General features: G+C 38.3%; 1 protein-coding gene across 1 annotated transcript in view; it reads right to left on the bottom strand.

Moving 5' to 3' along the window:
* Nucleotides 1-2047: 2047 nt before the first annotated feature.
* HAAO (3-hydroxyanthranilate 3,4-dioxygenase) overlaps nucleotides 2048-24439 on the bottom strand; it is a 36442-nt gene continuing 14050 nt past the window's right edge. Inside the window, exons 4-10 of the mRNA XM_086626212.1 lie at nucleotides 22929-23035; nucleotides 19253-19342; nucleotides 18491-18534; nucleotides 5969-6114; nucleotides 4762-4830; nucleotides 3498-3580; nucleotides 2048-2126 (exon numbers count right to left, since the gene is read on the bottom strand). Coding sequence (XP_086482338.1) covers nucleotides 2048-2126; nucleotides 3498-3580; nucleotides 4762-4830; nucleotides 5969-6114; nucleotides 18491-18534; nucleotides 19253-19342; nucleotides 22929-23035 — 618 coding nt within the window. The remainder of the gene's footprint in view (nucleotides 2127-3497; nucleotides 3581-4761; nucleotides 4831-5968; nucleotides 6115-18490; nucleotides 18535-19252; nucleotides 19343-22928; nucleotides 23036-24439) is intronic.

The raw sequence follows: 24439 nt of genomic DNA, 5'->3' as shown, positions 1-24439 counted from the left end.
CACTAGAACACAAAGTGCTCTTCTCTGAGTACTTGGTATATAAGCCTTTCTATGAATCTTCTCATGCTGGTTTGATCCTGATTCTTAGGCATACTTATGGGACTGGACACCTCTTATCTAGTTTTCAGATGACAGCAGCTCTTCAAAAGAAGTTAACTGATGAGCTGCTCAGTCCTGGTTTCTGAGCACAGGCAGTAGCAGAACTGTGGGTGATGAAGCTCTGGCTTAATGCTTCTGGTTTGATTCTTGCTCTGATTTGAGGCATCTAGCATGAGACTTGGGTAGAATTCAGGTGTTCAAGCACAAGTTGTCATAAAAGGACTCAGTCACAAATATACTTTGAGTGAAACCTTAATTTTAAATCCTGGGAGGTATCTAATCCAAAGGTGCCTTAATTTTTATTCTGAAATTTCCATGGCACTCAATGCCTCTGGATAGGTGAAGAGCTATTCATTATTCTGGACATTGTTCTTTGTGTTGCTGTGTTTTCTTCATTTACCATTCAGTATGAAATATAGAAATATTTCTGTGGTTACCCTCTAGCTGGTGAACTAAAAATATAACACTTTGGTACCCTAGATCCCTCAACCATACATGTTCACACAAGGAGCAGGAAATTCTGCAGACACACCAACACACCAATACCAAATGGTAATCAGATGACTCCCTTGTTCAAAGGGAGTGTTATAGCTCCTTTTCATGTGTGATAGCTTGCACCCATAATAGCCTTAAGGACTAGGCTTAATTTCTCAAAATAGGTCCTATGCTATTAGGAGGATGCAGCAAAATTCTGCTATATGCTTCAGTAGAAAAGCTAGTGAACTTATATTTAAGTTATAGATTAAAGCCAAGCCATCTGAGTCTTTCTCATCAGAAGAGTGAACTCTTGAATAAAACATGACATCTCAGTTTAATGAGCTTTGTAGGTGATAGATATCTTACAGAAATATTTTCCGAACTTAATTAGAATTACAAAAAAATCAAGAGATGGTAACTTTTTACTTTCTCAACGTGTAAAGCCCGAACAAATAAAAGCAACACCAAAACAAAACCTCCTCTGGAGGGCTCCTGGAATAAAAGCAGGAAAAGATAATTTGACACTTGTTATTTCTGCAAGAAACTTCTTTGTTCAAAAAGATGTAGCACTTAGTAGAAAGTTATTACGATAATTTTTCTGCTCCCTTGTCCCCCAACATGCTTCCTAGGCTACCTTGAGATTTCTGCTGCACAGGAACACCCGTGACCCGGATGCTCCGTTAGTCATGTGTTAGTCATGTTGCAGTGCTGTGTTCTTGATAGTGTGGTGTAAAGCCAGCATCCAGCATGGTGTGTGTGGCATGTTACTGATAACTGATTGCTACTGCACTGCTGGCTTTGGTCAACTGATAATAAGTTACTTGAAGCAAGTACAATGGTGATCTAAGCAATGCTTGATGTTGCTGCAGGTACTGCTTCCCCCTTTACTAATGCATCTTCCTCTTTTTCACAAAGCACTTTGATCCTTGAGCAGTGCAGCAGATTGTTTTGGTTTTTAAAGGGCATATTAGCTACTGCCAGTTAAAGCTCCCCTGCTGTGGGCTGGGTAACTAACATTATACCCGATTTATTAAAAACAGCAAAACTGAGACAAAGAAATGAAGACTGTTACCTAAGTAGGCATAACAGTAGCTGTTCTATCTCCTTATCTACATCTTGAAGCAGAGACTGGCATTTGAACTTAGCTTATTCTAGATAGTATCATATATATTATTATATAAGTAATCCTGCTACTTGATGTGTTTTCATTCCCTTTCAAGTAAGAACTATTGTTCTGTTTTGTTGGGGTTTTTTTGGCTTTTTTTTTTTTTAAATTACCGTTTGTAGATTTTACTGAAACTTCAACTACTTGGGGAAAAAAGTTTTAACTGGGCGCAGCACTTGACTCCCTTAATTCAGTGTATTCATTCTGTTAGACTATTCAAATTTTCAAGCATTCTGACTAGAAGATCACCAAGATAAGACAAGTAGGTTAAAACTTAGTTATCATCAAAGTCAACTGGCACAGGAGCTAGATATAAGGCTGCTTGCGTTTTGGATCCTGAGCAATGGAGAGAGCAATGCATTCTTCTGTTCTCTTCCAGCAGTACCTGGAAAAATAAAAAGAGAGATAATCCAATGTGTATGGGAGGAAACCACACACTCAAACCAACAACTAAAACATTCATGCTACTGAAAAGTAGAGGAAAACAAACAGGTTTTCTTCTCGTTACACTTGTTCTCCTTCCATATAGGTATATCTTGTGATATTTCAGAGAATTACTGATATAAGCCAAATGTTGTGACATGGCAGGGAAGAATGTATATCTGCTTATGGATGAACCAAAGGGGCAGGCGTCTATTCTGATCATGGTGACATGAGTATTGGAATAGAATCACCTCAGAACAGATGTTTTTTTAATGAAATAAGTATCTACAAATTCAATAGTATTTTTCTTGTGGTCATCACTTTTACATTAGCTGTTTCTGTGCCCGTAGCAGAGATGGCCAGAGATTAATCAGTGTGCAACAGTGATGCAGTCAATAAAAGATGCCTGCTGTACGGATCTGATAAACATCTTAATGCAATATGAACAGTGCTGGCAAGTCTCTGCATGTGCATCATGCCATGATTTTGAAAACACACGCTCCTTGATTGGACTGCAAGACTGGGAATTAATTTAAGATGTTCTTTCACAGAAGTGATGAAAGCAATGGTGAAGGGAGGAGGTGGCGGCTAGGTGTTGGAATCGCAGGTGCAGAGAACAGTTCTGTGCACAGCTGGATCATTTCAGCTCCTTCAGCAAATGTTTTCAGTGCTGTACAAGAGGCACAAATATCAGCACTACTACTGATTAGATTTTTCCTGTAGGAAAGAAGGCCATTTTTATCATCTGCCTGTAATCTGCTGCATTGTGTTACCAATGAGTATACATAATCCTTCATCTTCTTCATGGTGGGCGCTTTATCAGCTTATGCCACACTTTCCCTTTCTGTTCTCTTTGGAAGCTATTTTCACTGTTTTTTCCTTTACATATATCATGTGTCATGATTATGAAACAGCCATATGCATCCTACTCCAGCAAGAGAGCTGTGTTCTTAGTCTGAACCCCAAATCTTGCCACATTTATGTTGATTAAACCTGATCTGAAGCTTAGAGGATCTGCTGTGACTGCAGATTGGTGTAGTCGTGCCATCTACTTTTATACATGGTGTTTTGTGTGCTGTTTTTCTTGGTAGTGCTTATCTTTTCTATTTTCCCCAGCTTTAATTGTAAGAGGTGAACTACAATGAATGTCTGACTTTGTTTCCTCCTGAAGACACTTTTGCCCTGAGGAATAATAATGGAGGTTACAGCAAATCCTGCATTCAAACGCTGTGTTTCTGCACCAGCTGATGCCCAGCCTGGTGTGGACAAAACACAATTTATGTTGCTGGAAGCTGGGAAATCGTGCATTGAACCACTGTTCAGCTCTACTCACGTAGACTGGGCACGGACAAGCAGGCTGTCACTAACAGACAGAGTCAGGGTTTTACCATCCACGGTAACAGTCGATGTGCCCTCCTGAAGGGAAAGAACAGATAACCAGCTTTTAATTTTCCATGTCCTGTCAGTAGCAGAAAGAAAATGCTTCAGGTAAGTATGCAGATCTTTCCCACTTCAAACCTGCTCTGTTTCGTGAGGCCTAGCTAAATATTCTGCAGATCTTCCCTGTCCGACACTATTAGCATCAATCAAAACATGCTTCATGGTTCATTGTTCTCCATCATAAAGCACCAACCTGTTGCCTGGCTCTTGGGGTGCACTTCTGCCAATCTAACCTAGCAGCCTGCAAGTGGGTACAGCTCTGGAAATTACAGAGATAGCCTCCTGGAGTACTTCAAGCTCCTCTTCTACTTCTCTGATTCCTAATATCTTTCTAAGTCTTGAAAAGCAGTTCACAAGTCAGCAGGGAGCTGCCAGAAATCACTAATAGGAATCCATCCAGACTGGAACGGACTCATCATTATCTTGTCAAGCAAGGAGCCAGGTTCTTGCCAGCAACAAGGTCTTGATTGCATAGGCTGCTGGAAGCTGCAGTGTAAACAAATGTCTTTCAAGATTATTCTGTCTTTAATTAGTATTTGATACTGTATTTAGTATTTGATTCCTATTCAACAGAACAGGAACTAATAGAAATATCTGCCTCCCAAGCTAGCCTGACTTGTGTAAATGAAAACTAGCTTTTCTGTTTTTCCCCTTGGGCTGCAAATGTTTCCTAGACACCAGCTGAATGAAGGGCATCTGAATCACCTACCACTGTGCTTTAGTATAAACAAGCTCCCAGTTAGAATTTTATGAGCTCATTCTACCTGATTCCAGTTTGACTTCAGTTTGAGGACCAATGCTTCAAGGCAGAAGTAAAGGGTGATGCTTTTTTAACACTTGGAGGTATTTTGATATATTTACAGGATATACCTTACGTAGGGTATATTAAAATCCCCACCAAGACCTGATGGAGGATGCCAGTATCTATCCTCAACATGCAAGATAAGGAAAACCAGAGACTATTTTTATGGTGGCAGTAGTTTACAGTTCTTTTTCATGGTAGTTTGAAGCTGAAGGGTGGTGCCTGTTGATGATCTTTTCTATGAGAAGGAAGCTAATAATTTTAATTTCTGTTTCTGGTGCTAGAAGGCTTTACTGCTGTTCAGTCTAAACTGAAACATGAACTCATCGGTTAACGAGTGTGAATTGCCACGTACCAGCTGCCATATCCAGATATCTAAAGTCTTTTTACTTTTCTCAGTTGTTCCTGGTCCATGAACTATAACCTTTAAAAAAAAAAAAAGGAAGAAAAGTAACAGATTCATCCCAGTGACCAAAGCATACAAATTCATCTTCCTACAGCATTTGAAACATTCTATTTTTACAGAAAAATATTCATAGAAGATGACGTTATTTTTACAGACATTAAAATTCACATTACGTTTGGTATTCTCATATTGATTCCTACTGATAAAAAGGGAACTGATCACACCTGCCACTCCTTATGCTCCTCTGCATCCTCACTTATCTATTCCTTCTGCCTCCTCCCACTCTCAGTTTTGCATCTATATCCTTCCTGCTTCTGTTCTTGGAACAGGCACTTCCTCCTCATGAACTCTGGGCCCTGTCAAGAGCCTGTTGAAGTAGAAAAGACTCTTCCATTAACATTAAAAAAAAAAAAAAACTACATACCAGACCTTATTTTTCTCATTATCTGCCCTTTCCATGTTCTTCCTGACAGTCCCACACTCTCTGTCACTTTGCTGTCAAATGTATTGGATTCTTCAGAGTGTGACTCCAAGTAACCCAGGGAAAGAATATGTTTTGTAAACTGTCATGCATACAGCAGGGATACCAAATGGTAACAGCTTCGTTTACGCCCGAACTAGACTGTGTGTGACTAAACTGGGAAGTGCAACCCTTCAGCGCAGCCCAGGCTTGCTGGTGCTGTCCAGTTTTCTGTTTCTCCTTTATGTAGGTTGAGGTGAAAGGGGAAAAAAAAGCGTATTTACACACTCAGATTAGACGTGGCACCAAGAATGCTGTTGAAACATAGAGAGAAGCTGAACACACTTGTGAGTAGTAGTCGCATCACACTGGTGTTTCTAATTTGGGAAATATGGAGTAGGGTAGGGAGGTGGAGAGGGTGAGCTGGTTTAACCCCAAAGGAAATGAATGGAAATAAGGTTCAGGTTGATTATGTAAATGGAAGCGTCTGAGCTAGGAAGCCCCTACCCTAAGCTAGTCAAATCAATGGACAAAGACAGGTGCCTCTGAAGGGCAGGGCAGGTTAAGACTGAGTCGTTCTGTAGGGGTACATGACTGCTAACTATGTATTTTTCCTAGGCCTGGGTTCAGTAGGCACCTATTATCTGTACCTTTAAAAATATCCCTCTTTCTTTCAGAGAAATTACACCCTCCTACCTCTGTTTCAAAGTTATCACCAAACATACTCAAGGATTTCTTCTGTTTTATTTCACCACGATGATCATTTAACCAGCCTTGGAAGGAAAATGGTTCCATAACAGAAGTGGAATTTAGTGGGAAAGGTGTTTCTTTCAGGAGTTCATCTGTAGGCAACACAGAGGGCTATTAGCGACATTTGCTTCCTTTGATCTTTGCAAACATTTTACTGTTATCTACAGCTTGAAGGGCACAATTTGCAGATATTACCTAGTCAAAAGCCAGTTTTAACAGCAAACAGTGCTATGGTCGTTATCAGGACTTCTTTCTTGAGGTTGTAAGATGCATGTATTTTTATGTATCTTTATAGAGTTGCTTCTTTGAAGCTGTTCTTAGAACTGTTGTGCATCCATGCTTGTTAAAAATGCATTCAAACAGTATGCAATAGGCAATTCTTGCTGGAATATTCTTCATTCTTTTTCAGACCAGCTTTTGCACTGGTAAAATCTGATGTATCATCTCTGAGCCTTTGAGTCGATATTCCGATATAAGTGGAATTAGGACCATAAAACCAGCTTACTCTACATCTTTCACATAGTTAGTACGGGCTTTTATGTTTCTTCTCCCTTATGTGTTTTTAAATACACTGACCACAGTGGAGCAAGCTAGTTGTCACAACCCTAAATTTAATAAAATGCCTTTTTTTGTGGTGTTCCTGGAGTTGTAGCTGGATTTAATTTCCAGTAATTCTCCTTCGTGACTGATTTGATTTAAAATAGCTGGAGGACTGAATGCAGTTTCAGTGTGGCTGATGAAATTCAAGATTTGTGCTGTGTGCTGCTAGTATATGAAATTAGCTTTAGTTATTTACCAGCTCGCAGTGGAGTGTAGAGACAGCACAATTGCCTTGGCGATCCTAAGTAGTTTGTTCTGAGACGTCATGGGGGAACACCCATAGACTCATTTCAAGTAATAATGCCAACTAGATGCAGGGAAAAACTACTAGATGGCTGTCTCCCAAATGCAGCCAAATACTAGTCTCAGTACTAGTAATAGAGTAGGTATTTTTAAAGCATTAGTGTATTCATTATGCAGTGTTCTTTTTGGTTCCTTCCTAAAGCTGTATTTCACTGCTCTGCAGTGTTTTGAACGTATCATTTCAGTTGTTCGTGGAAGGCCATTTTGCGCACAGTCTTTGAACAAGATGTCAGAAGGTCAGTGCATCTGAGGGATAGCAGTGTACTGAGTATGCTACTGCTGTTTAACAAATCATAATAAGCACTGAGTATCTACATCCATCTCCAGACAATCTGGATGGGGTGCTACACCTTTTATTGTAGAAACAGTTTTTTGCCATTCAAATTTGCTCTTCATGATATTAAATTAAATGGAATAAGTCAACATGTTTCTGCAAGTGATTTGTCTCAGCCATGTCTCTTTCAGGAAATACTGAAAGCAAACTGAAGAAATCTGCAGCAAAAGAAGGAATTTTTTGTTTGAAAGCTTTTTGCCTTCAAGCTTTTTTTGAAAAAGCATCCTACTTTTACATTATTTAACTCAAATACTTAGCACCTTTTATTGAAAAGCAAACTCCTCCAGAGAAATTAAGAAGCAGAAAAAGGAAAAAGAAAATCTTTACTTTAGATTTATTCTAATCTGAGCCTGGAAGCATTAACTAAATCTAGTCTTAACATTCTATGTTTTATTGCTTGATAACACTAAAAAGTAGTTTAAGGTTATTGGTGATTTATTTTCACACTGCAATAGGTCTGATTTTTTTTTTTCTTTTCCTTAATTTTTACAGGTTCATCAAACTTGCTTTGGAGGTGATTAGGAATACTTATACACTTTGTCCTTAAATTATGGATACGCTCTACTATAGCTGTATAGGAAACTTGTTTTCTGGCTAGGGTGAGATACAAGATAAAGGTCTAAAATATGATATATATTCACACACAGCAGAGGAGAAGAAAGACATTTTGTCAGAAGGTACTCAGTGCAATTAGTATTCCAATTGATTTTAAAATATTTTGTTTCATTAACAGTAGCAATCTTTACCTTCTACAGTAATATGAAGATGACAGGTCTTTTATCAGAATAAAACAGGTCACTCTTGAATTTAGAAAAGCCTTTTGTAATACAAGAAAGTTACCCATTGGTAAAGCTTTCTACTAAAATACATGTCCTAATGGAGGTAGATTTAAAAACCCACCAAACTACAAAACAAAAATTCTCCCAAAACTGATATATAGTACCTGGTAGGGTAAGAGACACATACTGAGAAGCCATAGTCTTCCTGGTTAGCTCAACGGGAGCTCCACAGGTTAAGAATTCCAGCATCAAGCTAACAAGTTCAGACTTCACTGTGGTGTTTTAGGCAAGCAGTACTATGAATGCTCCCCATGAGTTGCAAGGAATTTGGGGTACAAAAAAAACAAAGTACTTGTTTGCGTTCTGACCAAGAAGCAACATAAATCTAATAGTGAAAAGTAACTATAAACATTTTTGTAGTAACTATAAACTTGTTTGTAACTTAACTTCTGTCACTTACTCGCCGTAAACATAGTTTTGCTAGTCTTCATCTTTCTAGTGTTCTCTAACTCCAGCCATCTTGATCAACAAGGACAACACGCACAGGACAAAAGCAAGCGGTGACCTATGTTACATAGGGTCAATGTAAAGTGTAATACATACTACACATACTATGGAGCACTGTACTTTCTTGCTTGTGATGTACAGGTACTTTCTGACATTTTCATTTACTTCCAAGTAAAGGTGGACTTTTTTTTATTTAGATTTAAAGTTCTTCAGGACAAGAGCTGTCTTTTGACACTTGTTTTTTCAGTGGGCCCTGGTCCGTAATGGAATTTTAGCTTATTATTAATTTTGATGTTAATGACACTTGCCCAGGCCTTTGAAAACTGCGTCTGCATGAAATGAACCTTTAGTGTGATCCAGTACAATGATTTGATTATCTGTTAGTGCAGAACAAATAAGAGAGCGCTGTAAAGTACATGACATATGTCTGACATTGTAATAGCTGACTAGACTGAGTCCTCATTTAACCCTGATTCTTATCCTTTGCATGATGCTGAAAGCTGCAGGTGCCCCAGTGCTTGTGAACTTGAGCTAACGAGGTACAATGAGGAATAACCAATATTTTGTCATCCCACACATATCCTAGTTGAAGCCTGATGCTTTCAAAGGAACTGAGCATTTCTAATCAGGCTAATGGCTTATATTTAGATATTGTTGCATGTATTTCTGCTTAGCCTATACATTAGCTTTCAACAATATCTCAGGAAGTGTGACTTGGTGTGTTTCCAGAGTTCTTACATGCTAATAATACTGTGAGACAAGGAGACAACGTGTTTAATGATGGTAAAGGTAAAAATATGCTGGCAAAATGCAAGATGGCGGCAATTCTAAGCTAGTCAGCTAAAAGTCTTGTGTGTATCTCCAAGTAATATATCACTAAGTGGAACATCAAATCTAATATTTTCTAACGTGTTCAGGAGATCCACTTGAATAGTTCAATAGCCATTTTTGTAGATCATTACCATTAAATATTGATATCACAGCCATGTGTTCTTTACAGGTTTTATAGCTCTTTTCAGCTTTAAATTAAAACGTGATGATACCATGTTAGGCTGAAGAATATATCATGTTTACCAAATGGCTTTGTAAATATTTTAAGAAGGAAATTACAGATTTTAGAGGAAGTTGATTTCATTTAAACAAGAGACTGTACTGAGACTGAGAATATGGAGCTGTGCAAAAATGGAGAGAACAGCTTGAGAAAATGGCCATTGAATGTACAGGTAGTTACAGCCTTAACAGAGATCATCTAAGGAAGAGTTTGAACTTGCTGAGGGTACTGTACTTCTTACAGCAATAAAGAGGACTGCCACTGGCCCACCAGGTATACGTGGGTGTATTTGCTTACCTCGAACTCACATGTTACGTGGAATCTCTCCCTTCCCTACCCCAGTGAAGTGCCTAAGCTTTCCTGGCAAGAAATCAGACCATCTCGTTCTCCTGGAGTGTTTCTTGTGCCCTACTATCCCCAAGCTCTTCCCATAGCTCTTTTGCAAACCTTGTTTCTTTGAGATTTGTTGCAAAGGAGAAGAGCAATAAAGCACATGAAACACAATATACTGAAATAGCGTCAACTATCAAACTGGTTACATTGTTGGATTATGAAAAACTATATTTTTCAGTGACATGCCATCCTGCACTTCTAGGTAGCAAGTTCTAGATGGAACAATCTTCAAATCTTTAAATCACCTTATATGTTCTTACTAATTACGAAAGCCCCTCCTCCATCCTAAGTCACTGTGCTGCCTCAGAAGTAATCTGTCCCTGCATGCTGTGGCCCCATCTCCATGCAAGGACACGAGGAAGTCCCTTACAAATGATGTCTCTCTCTGTAAAAGCAGAAGACATCCTTACCCAAAGTGGAGCAGTTAGATCCTCTTTGTTTTGTAATCCTGTAACTGCGCATAAAATAGCCCAGACTAGGGATAAGGAGCTCACGAGTTATTTTGGAATTATGTATTTGTTCATTTCTGTCCACTTTCTAATCATCTTTGCAGTAACTTAAAGAATAATATATTGTAATGAATAGTTCTGATGTGACAGTTTTGCAGCATTTCACATTTAATTGCCCATGCCAGAAATAATATATACCCTGAGATGTTTTTCCCATATGTGCCTACCTAATTTCTATGAAAAGTCTGCTTTATTCTCAATGTTAACAGAAATGTCATGGAGACTAGTAGGAGTTTAATACCTCTGCAAAGGAAACCTGTGGACTGAGGGACGTAATTTCAGGCATCTAGGTTTGAAAAAACAAGTAGTTAGCTCATTCCATGTAAGAATCGAGTGAAAGCACTGACGATGACTGATGACTTTTGGGTAGTTGGTTCATTTCACTGTTGTTGAGCATAGATGCAGAAACAGTTTGAAAATACAGCACTCACTTGGTGTAATCATACATTTCCCTTTGTAACTGTGTTTGTTTTTGTAGCATGCTCTGAGAATTGGCATGATGCTAATTTATGACTTATCCCTGTAATTATTTGTAGGCACATTTTTCTTTGTGTCATTAAATCTATGCTGGAAACTAGGTAACTTTTTTTTTTCCTAACTGAAACAAAGATGTTTGAAGAAAGCTTTGAAAAATAGTTTTGTAATAAAGAAATACAGCTTCTTCAAAAGGAGATATCACCAGCCAGAAGGAAGGGAATAAACTGGAACAACAAAATTGCAAGATTTAGGCCATAATTCTGTTTAAAGGCTCTTCATGATATAGCTAGGTCATTGTAATTAAGAATGACAAACTGTATTGAGAAATACTGACTGCTGGTCAAATCCTAAGATCAAGAATCTTAATTTTTGTTTCTGAATCTGCCTTCTATATGACTGTGGGCATTTCATTAATCATCTCCTTCCATAGAAGAGCAATAGGATATTTCATTATAACAAGTGTTGAGATCTCAATGTGTTTGAGACAAGGATTTGTACAGCATGTGTGAGCTATTACTACTAAATACCCTTATAAACAGTAGTGAAAATGTCAGACTGACTCCATTAGTGAGTTTTCTGTTTCATATGTTGCTATCTAGGGAGTATTTAAGAACTTAAGGAAGAAAGAAGCTACCTTATTAGAGAAGACACACCTGCTGGAAAACAGCTCTGAGCTTTAGAGCTCTTAAAAATACTAGATTTTTTTTTTTCACTAAAGTCTGAATAGAAAGGAACACAACTCTTCATAGGGCATTTCTTCCAATTTCCCTGATAGGTTTATTATATACGTTATGTTGTTATGTATTAAAGGGCAGTAGTGGCTTGGTTCCCATGGTGAAGCATTACAAGAGCTCCTGGAGATTACAGTTTATGTTCTGCTTCTCTTTCAGGAGGCTCAGCTGAGAATATTGTGGGAGAAGCAGACTTCTTCCTGGAAACTTTTTTGGTTTTTATTTGGTGACTTTTGTCATTAGCAGTTCTGGGCTCTGGGAGCCTCATGAACTTCTTGGAGCACTCCTGGCTGCAGAGAACACGCAGCCTGCAGTCCTGGCTTTTGGATGATACATTGTAGTTTGTGATTAAAAGTTTTAGTGGAAGTTTTCATATGGCAAATTATAGCATCCATTCTCCTGATGTAGTTTTACTTCATTCATGTATTAAATGTCGCTGACTTAGGTTGGTTCATCTGAGCTCTTCATCTCCGTTACTGGCTATATACTCAATGGGGACCAGTGTGGTGTAGAAAGTTGTTAAATATGAAGGGAGGGGAAATGGATGAAGCCAGTGAGAGGTTGCATGGTTATACAGGATTGGAGGTGTGTATTAGATGATTCTATTGCCTTCTTCCACCTATGTACCCTTTGCAGTTCAGGTGGACTCCAAGAGAGATATGAACTTGACTTGGAAGTTAGAGGATTTAGGTACGATGGGATAAAGACAAACAGTGTATTTATGTGGGCGTCTTTGCCAGAATAGGGACAATGAGGATGATATGAAAAAGGAGTTGATTCAAGTTGTTGGTAGAAGTTACAGAGACAGCATCTCAGGGAATTGTGCAATTATGGTGGGTCTAGACAGTTTAAAAGGATTGACTCTATCGGTTTGAACACTGTGCTGCCCTGGAGACCTCCTGGTGCCTGTTTGCAAAATAAAGTCCCTAGAGGAACATTCCTTAATAGCTAAAGGCTCATATGCTGTTTCTTTTAATACAAGTACACAAAGCAGAAAGAAGTAACATATGATAGAAGAGAAGGAGCATTCTATCTAGATATGCTGGAAGTCCTTAAAAAATGAGAGAACAGAGAATCAAATATCCAGTTTTCTACACAGCTTCATAGCAAATAAAACTTATTTCCAAAATCATCATTCTTATTTAAAAAACCCCACAGTGACAGTACCTTTAGAATTATTTCAATGCACCTAAAACAGAAAGGCACAAATATTTATACAGTTATTTTAAGTTCAGAAGCATGGTCCTATATTCGCTCTAGTGTAAATGAAGACAGATTTTCTTCCTCTCCCTGTTTTTATTTTTCTGAGGTAGCTTTAATCAAATTGCTGTTGCCCACCAGCTAGTTATCTTCATTCTTTAGCTTTTTCTTATTTTCAGTTATTAAGACTCTTCTCTTTTGATCTGCTTGGTTTTATACACCAGTATAACAAGGCCAAATGCAAGGTCCTGCACATGGGTCAGGGCAATCCCAAGCACAAGTACAGGCTGGGCTGAGAATGGATTGAGAGCAGCCCTGAAGAAAAGGACTTGGGAGTGCTGGTGGATGAGAAGCTCAACATGAGCCGGCAATGTGCACTGGCAGCCCAGAAAGCCAACTGTATTCTGGCCTGTATCAAAAGAAGTGTGGCCAGCAGGTCGAGGGAAGTGATTCTGCCCCTCTACTCAGCTCTCGTGAGACCCCACCTGGAATACTGTGTTCAGCTCTGGAGTCCCCAGCATAAGAAGGACATGGAACTACTGGAGTGAGTCCAGAGGAGGGCCATGAAGATGATCCGAGGGCTGGAGCACCTCTGCTATGAAGACAGGCTGAGAGAGTTGGGGCTGTTCAGCCTGGAGAAGAGAAGGCTCCGGTGTGATCTTATAGCAGCTTTCCAGTACCTAAAGTGGGTCTACAGGAAAGCTGGCGAGGGACTTTTTACAAGGGCGTGTAGTGATAGGACATGGGGCAATGGATTTAAACTGAAAGAGGAGAGATTTCAATTAGATATAAGGAAGAAATTTTTTACATTGAGGGTGGTGAGGCACTGGACCAGGTTTCCCAGAGAAGTTGTGGATGTCCCATCCCTGGAAGCGTTCAAGGCTAGGTTGGATGAGGCTTTGGGCAACCTGGTGTAGTGGAGGGTTTCCCTGCCCACGGCAGGGGGCTTGGAACTAGACGATCTTTGAGGTCCCTTCCAACCCTAACCATTCTATGATTCTATGAAACAAGACTGAACAGCAAATATTGTCTACAGAGGTTGCACTGGATTAGCTACAGTGGACAACAATACAGAAGCTGATTTTTACAGTGCTGAGGTTACCTTACAACTTGTTTAATAGCACTACTGAAACCAGAAAACGTTTGTTTGCAGACCATGCCCTGGGCTGTATGGTATTCCTACTCCAACTGACTGAAGAAAGCACCCAATTTTTCATACTTGTTCAGATCCTTGGGTTTTGTCTGCTCTGAATCACAAGCATAGAACTGTGCTGTAGTCTAACAATAGTAACCAGATTTTAAGTCCAGACTGTAAATTAATCTAGATACACCTAGAATCCATGAAAGTTTTGCTAGTGAAGTCACTACAGGACTTTCTTTTTGTGTTGTATATCTATAGGTCCATTGACAATAAAGCTTTTATGGGAATTAGAATTTCATTGATAATTAGAAGTAGATTCTTTAATTTGGATAAACAAAACCCTGACGTTCTACCCGCACCATTAATGTTCTTAAAGATAATTTTTAAACAAGCCTGATATAGGAACATCTTGTCTTGCGCTTTTCCCCATCAAATTTCACATAAAAGAAGCCTGGATTATTTTAGTGAGCATAGCAGGGTAAACTTTTGAACCTCTGGATACTTTTGCTAACAATATTCAGCCGTCACTGTTTGTTGGAGCTGGGTTGGTCTGTCTGAACTGTCTCTTGTCCTCTTGACTATAAAATCGGGATGAAATAGAAACCTTGAGAGAATCTTGCTTCCAGTGTGGTTCAAATGAAAGCAGAGTTGTTTTGATAACTGATTCCTCATGTCAAAAATTCTGTAAAGTAAACCTAAACCAACCTATCTTGAGTGTTTCCAGGTTTAGACTACATCCTAAATATATTCACCCTTATTGATAAAAGGAGGGGGGAGTTTTCTCAGGCTTTACTTCTACACATGGTAACAAAAAGGCTGGTTATTCAACACAAAACAGTTTCAGGGAAGATGCTTCAAGTAAGGATTGTATGCAATAAATATTTCTGATTGTATTTCACCTTCACCTTAAGTCCCTCTTTTACAATGTATCTTTTTAATAGCTACTGCTGTCTCTTCATATATTCTGAGTACTCTGCTTTCAGTGGGACTTGTCCTACTGTTGGCTGAGCAAGAAAACATAAATAAATCAAGAAAAAGTCTGGACTTAGGTTGTTGGGTTTTTTTGTGTGTGGTGTGTTTTTTTTTTTAAAGCCGTTGGAGCTTGATTGATTCCACTTATAGCTTTCCTCCATGAGTGACCTGCAATCAAGGGTTTCTTTCGAGATGTTTTTCTTCAATTTTATTCCATTTTGTTCTAAAAAGGGGAGGCACTGGTTCAGGCTTATGTAGTGATGAACCTGAGAGTGCTTCAGCTGCCACTTTTAAAGTGGGGGGATTCTGGATTTTCAGAAGAGAAACTCAAAGAAAAGGCTGAAACCCAAACCCAGCCTTCTGCACAGGCCCGCTTAAATCATGTTAAAATGTGTCTTGAGTGCAACATCATGAGAAACTGGTGGTAGCTTGTTACATGTTACAAGTGTCATGCTGGTTGTTGAATTCTGCTTCTTACGGAAAAAAGAGAAACTGAGGGAATAAATCCAAGGCATTATTTCTCTATCAGTTGGGTATGCCTCCAGAAGGAACATATTACCAGCTTACTCACATCGCAGTCAAACTTTGATTTTATTTTTTTTTCTTAACATGAGTCTCACTGACAGTTACAGGAGCTGCTAGTTAAAACTTCTGTAACTAAAAATCTGAGATATTTTCCTCATGTATAAGACATCACTGAGACTTTGAGCTTCTTATTGTTCATGAGAACTGAAAATTGGAAAAATCGAGCTGTCCCCCAGGCTGAAAGCCTGCCATGTAACCTTGTTGACTGTTTTTTGCTTAAAGCAAAAGCTAAGCCGAGAGCATTTCAAATTTTTGTTGTCTTGACTTTGTTGCTAATCCAAGAGGAGAATCCATTCAGGGGAAAAAGATTTATTAAGCTCTGAGCAAAATAACTATGTTTACTTGCTTTATTTTTTTTATCTTGAAAAAATTTTTTTTTCAGCTTTAATGGAAGTCTCTCATGACTTTTGGCCTTTTTACAGCTTTTGAATAAATTACAAGGAAAGAGCTTCTGTACTGGATTTATCAATAACAATTTCTCAGAGTTCTGTGTTTAAAAAAAATGTGTCAAGGTGTATCGTAGCTTCTAATTGATTGTCAGGTTTGTGCTTTAGCTCTAATCTTCTGCAAAAATATTAACAATACAAATATTTAATGTTGGTGTGTGGGTTTTTTTCCTGCACTGATGTAATTAATTTGTTACTGACATACAAGCTCTTAGCTCAGACGGGTGAGAGATGCTTACTGGAAATCACTGTATTGAACAAGGATGGTATGTGTGAGATTTTTTTTATTACAGCAGCATCTAGAGGCTTCATCTGAAACTATATTTCCTCTGCCAGACACTGTATAAACAGTGAGAGATAATACCTGCCCTAGCTATACCCCTTGGGGAAAACAAACAAACAAACAAACAAACACCAAAACCAAACCAAAACACACACACAAAAACCCCAAAACACAAAAACAAAACCACAAAAAAAACCCCAAACAAAACAACAATAACAAAAAAAAAACACCACACCAAAACCCAGCAACACCCAAACATTTCACACGGGTGACATGCTCGAGTTAAAATAAGCTCAAATTACAATAAACACATTTTGATGGTGCACATAAAGAAAAGTAAGATCTTGGAGATAACAATATTTTGTTTATAAGAAGCACAGAGCCTTTTTCAGAGCAGTACATTTCCCAGTCAGTCAAAGAACCAATGCCAAAAGCTGGGTCAGCTGCAAAGTCTTTGAGGCAGGGTTTCTGACTGGCTTACCATTTCCTAATTGCAAGGGCTTGTAAGGTTGCTATCCCACACATAGGACTCTTCTGTGAACTTTTCAGTTTGGGGACAATTTAGTCAACTATTTTTAAGAAAGGTGATGTTCATGCAAAAAACATATTTCCATGATTTTAGAATTTGAACAAGAACTTTTTTCCGTTATTGATTGAGATGGCAGGCAGTGACATTTTTATGGTGACTATCAAGCTGAGAAATGGGATAGATGTGGAAGTAATGTTTCTCTAGAACTTTTGTCTCTGTTAGAGTAATTCATAAAAATCATCTTACTTAAGACATTCGGGAATGAATGTGGAGATTAAGGACAACTGGTTCCAAAAACTTCTTAGAGAGGGGGACTAAAATTTATCTTTAACTTGTGGCAAGTGCTATGGAATTTAAGTGATGGGTGTGTCTGAAGGATGACATCCAAGTTTGTCATGTAGTTGAAGGAGTATTATGGCTGTGCATGTGTGCACATAATTATCATGATTGGTGCAGGACGTCCTCCTGTCATTCATCTGCATAGATGAGACAATAGACTGATGTGAAACAACAAACTTAGTTGAGCAACAACATTGAACTGGTGGCTTTGCAACACCATTTGTCTAATTGTTACAAGAACTCTCCAGGTGGGAATCTCACGCTGTCCTACAGATCCCACAGGCAGCTCCTGCTATGCTTATGCTGCTTTGTACTTTTCCATGTCTTGATTAAGAACCTGGAAACGTCATGGAAACTCTCCAGGTAGTTCCTGCAGCAGAACTGACCAGGTTGCACCTAACTAAACCACTTGCAAATAGTCGACAGAAACTGTTCCTGCAGGTGCAGAAATGGTCACATACTGTAGTCTTTTATATGTAGTTAAAAGACAGATCGGTGGTATTTTGCACATAGTTTACATTAATCAATAGCAATGGATCATGCTTGTGTAGAGCCGTGGGCCAACAGGATTGTAAGATTTTAGCAAAACAAGTTTCCCACTGACGGTTCTGTAGCAAGTATCCTTGCAATAGAGACTTCAGTTGCCTTAGAGAAAGCAACTGTCGTGTTAGTATCTTTAGGAATCAGCTCTAATAAATTAATTTTCTCTAACAGTCACTCTCTCTGCCCTATGTCTCTGTCCAATAGACTCAAGAGTGGAGTTACAACTGGAGTATCTGTTGTAACTCCATAAAATAAAAAATAGGTCAAAACAGCATGGAAATACAGTGTTAAACAGATCAGACCCTACATGAACTAGAAATATCTGTCTTTCTCTAGGTGTCTTTATTTCCCAAGAGGAGATCACAGTATATAATTATAGATAAAGGAGTACACGTAGATATAGAGCGTGTAGATTCAACTCACAAAAATCTCATTCTGCAGTCAGAAACGAAATTTTGTTAGTATAAGGCTTGAAAGGCACACCAGGATAGAGATACTGAGATTTCACACAACAGGTACCTCATAGGTCATAATAATGGCATCACATGAACAACCAAGATGCTGTCGGTGATCATGTGTATGGATTTTATTTGTGGTTGGGGTAATGAAAGGGATTACTTCCCAAAGTAACTTTAATTTACATAATCACAAAGAAAACCAGAAACTTAGTCATTTTTTCTAGATAGAATCATTGCTGTTCAATCAGCTACCATAATTATTCTAATTTTGAAATTAATTTGCATTACCTGGATTTGGTTTTCCAGTTTGATATTGTCTTGAACTGAAAAACCTGGAATAATAAACATTTAAACATCAGTAAAAAGTCACGTTCATGTTCTGTAGATTAACAAAGACTAATACTAGCCATTAAACTCTGTGCTGAGAATACATGTGCCAGATCCTCAGCTACTATCACATGTGTTCAACAGGGCTATACCTATTTTATTGATAAAGAGTTTATCTGGAGGTCCTCCAAAATTCATGTCACTAAACAATTTCCTTGTTCACCTTTAGCAACTGTTTAACAAATTGGTTAGCTAACTGATGACATTCACACATTTCCTAGAAAGCAGCTCTCTACCAAATTTGCCATAGTCTTTATCATTCACGAATGATATTGATTAAAACTACTTAGATTAAAGCAAGAGTGAAAGAAGCCCCAAGGCAATTTAGTGTTTCACCTAGTTAACCTAGCACCAATTCAGTGTTAATTTTTCATTCAATTTTTTTTTTTTGCACTTAGTAGCAATGTGTTTTTACTTATTCAAAAATTACGTTCCAGATAGATGTGAAGACAACTTGATTTTTTTTTTTTTTTTTACTTTTTAAAATCTCAATGAGTTTGGGGTGTACAAGATAAGATTAAAAATTTATAGAGCAGCAATTAACTTTTAACAAATCTATGTAAAACACAGCATAAACAGAAAATTAACTATGTAATTCACAGACTGATGACGATCTTTTAGATAATTTTAACTGTTTTTTTAAAATCAGAAAAAAAAGCTTACTCTTGAATTATTGGTTTAAGTTGAGTGCCAAGATCTTCACAATGAAACCATTTTTCAAAGAGGACATTAGTTGATTCTCCAACATAGTATCTGACAAAGCAAAAACATTAGTCAATCTTTTTATTAACTAATTGATCAGGCAGTTTCAGTCTTTTCAAGAAAATAGCTGCTTGATGTGTGTAAGAGCGTGTTATTCTCAAGCCTGGTGTACTTTATTCTGAAGAATGGTTATTTAGGGAAGCTTTCCCTGACTAGCTGACTGGTGGGTGGGATGTTCAAACTTCTGTTGAGGGCCTTATTGTTTTGCTGATCAACCACAGATAGCTCACCAAATTCCTTTAGCAAACTTTTCAGATTTAATCCTAGAAACTGATTGGTGCTGCACTCCCTTGAGACCAATAGCTCTCACTTTGGTTGTAGTTACTGCAAAAATATCTGGCCCCAAATACCATTTCTAGTAACTGCTTCCATGTAGCTGTAAGATAAATAGTCATATTTAAGAGAGTTGGCTTGCTGCCTGTGCATGGAGTGATAGGAGTAGAAGGTGGTTTATGGACTTGTTTGCAAAAACATACATGGCTGTCAGCTGTGTAAATCTGGGAAATGTTGTTTAGCTCACCCTTCTGAAGAGGAACTTAGTGCCTCCCTTGCGTTATTTTATGTCTTAACAAATAAATCATGCTGAGATCAATAGGTTAAGGTTGCTATCTATGCAATGGCAAATACAGAATTTACTGCAGATTTCAAAAAGACTACATGGACTGGCAAGGGAGTAATGCTCCACTACAGTCACTCATATTGTGACTGATTGTAAATAGGTCCTATGTGTCCGTGTCCTGCTTTCGACTGGGACAGTTAGGTTTTTCTGTTTAGCAGCTAGAAGAGCTCTGTGTTCTGGAATTAGTATGGGATTTGTTATGAGAAGAATGTTGACAGCACAGTGATATATATAGTTGGTCCTGAAACATCAAGGACCTTTCAGCTTCCAATGTTTTGCCAGCATGCAGGAGCACAATAGGTTGAGGGAGAACATGGCTGGGACAAAGGGCCCACAACTCCCCTTATGATTTAAACTTCAATTTATGATTGAGGACCAAATGGGCCAATGGAGTATTCCATATTATGCAACACCATGCCCAGTATATAGATCAGGGTTGACCAGGAAGTTGGGAATTCTCTTCTGAGGGCTCTCTTGGACTCTTGGGAGTTCTCTCTCTCTCTTTCCAGGATTGTGGTGTCAGGACTTATCTGTTTCGGGGTCACTTGCTGGGATGATACAGGTGTTGGTCACCGGGTGGTGAGCAATTACATTGTGCATCACTTGTTTGTATATATTATTATCATATCTTTTTATACATGATTATTATTTTATAATTATTGTTTATTTTATAATATTATTATTAGACGGTTCTTATCTCAACCGATGAGTCTCTCTCCCTTTCCCCTTTAATTCTTTTCCCCATTCCCTGCGGGTGGGGAGGGTGAGCAAGTGGTTTCGTGGCATTTAGTTACTGGCCAGGTTAAACCACGACAGTCATTTGGGTTAAAGTCACTGGAATGAGTGTTTGAAGATGGAAACAAGGCTTATATGATTATACTGTACATGTATGTGTATTTGTGTATTCATGTCCACCTTATTTATCTATATAAATGTTTCTCAGAAATTTTACAAGACCTCCCTAGTTCCTCAGAACTGCAAAAACAGGGCACTTGGAAGAGAGTAACGTTGTTAATGCTCCCAATACAGAAAACACTGCTACGAGTGCAAATTTTGAACACAGAGAATCTACAGAGAAGAGAGATGTTACAAACACCTTGGTTGGGAAAAGCCTTTGCACCTTACTAGATGTTAAAGAATCTAACCGCATAACAAACAGCAAAGTTAATTGGTTCTGTACTTGTTTGCCACAGGATTAAGATTAGCTATTGCATTTTTCTTATAGTGCAAAGTATGTAATCATTACTTAAGCTGAAATACTGGGACAGGCTACTTATTCCTCGCTTGTACAATAATTGGCATGCCGGGGGCTCTGATTTATGACTAAGGCTTGAAGGCATGATAAATAATGGAACAGTAACGTAACATTAGACCTTGAGTCAGCATACTTCAAAGTTTATTATAACTTCCTCTTGTACAAACTTCACTGCAGGTGGCTGGGAGTGAAAAAAGTTTGAGAAGATTACAGGTTTTGTTTGTAAATCCCCATCTCTCCCAGGAGCACACAGAGAGGCAATGTAGGTTCAAAAGTATGACACGATGGTTCACTTCCAAAACTGCATGTGTTTTTGTTCATCATATTAAGTGTGAAAATAAGGGCACTAAAAACCTCTAAGTGATTTATTTTCAGGCACCTGATTAGATATTTTCAATTAAGAGTGTGCTTTGTTAATCCAATTTTTTTTTCCACCTGCAAACCATATGGTAGCTTTTAGCTTAATTTCTCCATAAAAGCATGACTGTGTCGGAGACTAAATCTCTAGATATACTTGGATTCCCTAATAAGGCATCCAGCATCTCTCTAACTCATGCCTTTCACAGACTTCCTGCACAAGATAGGTTGTTTAACTTTAGTTACCTAAAGCTACATCTGTTCCTTTATTACAAATAAACATTATTATCTGAATCACTGGCCAATTGTTTCTAGTACAACTATCTGTTTAATAATGTAAGTGCTCACAATCCACAGACCTGCAATGAAAGGAAAAAAGGAACAAGTGCATAGATGAACAATGTTTTAAATGAACTGGATTTGTCTTTAGCTTGGAATTCAATCAGGGTTGTTTTTTTTTTTAATGGTCCCTTTTTTAGTTTCTTATTTCTTTCTTTAGCCTTTTTGGTTTGAATGAAAAAGTGTATCTTTCTAGCTCTGCATATTCACAATCTTCCTGCTGTGACATCGCCCATGCAACAATCATAACTGCAGGCAAAAGGACAAAAACAGTTCATTACTGTTATTAGCACAGTTTAAAATCTTTATAAATAACATGAATAGTGGTGAACTCTCTTTGGTCAGTTGTACGTGGTTAATATCAAAACAGATTTTCTAACTTGGTTAATGTTACTGCTGTGACTTGCCTTATCAGACTTACGAATTCTGTATGACCACAGGACAAGGCTTAGTCCTGCTCCCACTAGAATACAAGGTAAACCTCTCACTTCTTCGAAGGTGTTTTTTTCATAAGACAATAAAAGCTAGGCAGAGGTGTGTACAGTGTAGAGGGGTTAGTGTTAAAAAAACTGACTTTTGTTTCCAGCTTCCCCCACGCTTGCCAAGAAAGCTACTCCTCATCTTTTTGCTTTCAGTGCTTACAAAGCAATTAATGTTCTGCTTGCCAGAATTGATTTAAAAATGTATATTTTTTTATTTGTGTTGTTACAGAGCTCTGAGATTTTAAAACTTAAGGTGATAGTAGTAGGCAATACATAAGTAGATAGCTATAACCACAACATGCATTTAAGACATTTCAACATGTTCCTTGTTTAACTAAATCAAATGCTAAATGAAATCTCTGTTTACTGTGTGTGTAGATAAACAGATGTGTGGATAAAATTAGTACAAAATTGCCAGGGTGAATATGCTAAATTATCAGGAAAGTAAAATACAATATTGTATTGACATGAGAAATTAATTTATATTATGAATCTAAACAGATTAGCCAAAAGTTCATACTTCACCTGAGCCCATCAATTTCTGTCTTTAATCTTTGCCTCTCAATCACAAGACCCACAGTGTTTGTGTATCTCTGAGGAGAATGAGGTATCCTAGCAGGTAGGAGGAACATCTGTTCAAAGAAATGGGAAAACATCAGTGTCAGGAAGGCCTCATTCTTTGTGTTGTCCTTCCCTTGCCCCCCAACCTGCAAAATGCCCTGCTCCTTGCCCCGCTTCTCTTTCTGCTCCTTGCTGATCCTGCGCTGCTCCTTTGGAGCTGCACCCGCTTTGGTACCAACAGCCCAGCAGATGCTGTTTCTTGCTTTCTCAGTGAATGATGACCGTTAACTCTGCAATCAGCACTGCTTTTAAGGTGGTCAGGTTCTCTCCTCCTGGTTTGATCATCCGCGCTAGACCCAACTATGAAAATCTAACCAGTTACTCATTTACAAATTTACAAATTTACTGCAATTTCTGAGTAGCAGAAATGGAAATAAAAACCACGTTTGTTGTGAGCTTGAGAAAATGTTTAATCAACCACATGTATAACTCCAACACAGCGAGAACCTGTGATTGCATGATGAGGAGAGTTATTCTCTCCAGAAATTATTAACAAATATGAGGGGATACACACTCATGCAAGTGACAAAGTGAATAGGCAACCTTTGGTTGGGAGAAGACTATTAACTGAAGTTTGAAAATAAACCTTTTTCTAGCAGCTATCTGACTATGTAGGAAGATGATAAGCCTGTGCTGTTCTTCAGCGCTACAGGTTTCTTAGCCAAGTTTGGGCAAGTCATTACAATTTCTCTGTCTGCAAAGCAGAGCTAATGATAGTGTCTCACCAGGACTAGTGTCTGTCTTCCCACTAAGGATATTGTGTGCTCCTTTTCATTAATGCTTCTGGTACATGCCAAGATCTCAGCTGGATGTACTTCTCCAGTGTGAAGTGTATTACCAGAATCTCACTGTCTATAGGTTTGAAAACGTAGACCTGTTTCTTGGTTGAAAATGTCATAATGCTTTTAATGACATCAAGCTGTTGGGTCTAATGTATGTCTCCCATTTTTGAAGGCTGTCTCCACTAGATCGAATAATCCTTTCAAAGACTGAGTGCAGTTCAAGCTTGCGACAATAATGATGAGTGGCAGCTGTAGCATGTCTAATAGCTTGTGGCAATGCCACGTAAAATACCTAGTCATGCTCTCATTAAGAGCACTGCAATCTTTGCTTTAGCAAGTCCACTACTATAATGAAAAACAACTGAATGCAGCTAGATACGTTTTACCCGTAAATTGCTCTTTTAAAACTGTTCTCGTATTGTGATGGTTGAGAAGGCTAGTCGTGAGGACTAAAGAAGGTTGAAAATAGCTGAATCTCTTAACTTTCTACGTTCTAGGCAGTTTACTTAATGGTGTGTTTGAGTGGGTGGGCAGTATGCACCTGACAATGTGTAAATAAGACTGATCCACTTGAATTCACATGGCAGATTCCATTCCATGCAGGGGAATAAGAACTCCTCTAAGTATACTCCT

Source organism: Tauraco erythrolophus, chromosome 2 (genome assembly GCF_009769465.1).
Source record: "Tauraco erythrolophus isolate bTauEry1 chromosome 2, bTauEry1.pri, whole genome shotgun sequence".
Classification (NCBI taxonomy): Eukaryota; Metazoa; Chordata; class Aves; order Musophagiformes; family Musophagidae; genus Tauraco; species Tauraco erythrolophus.
This window is presented reverse-complemented; position numbering and strand designations above follow the sequence as displayed.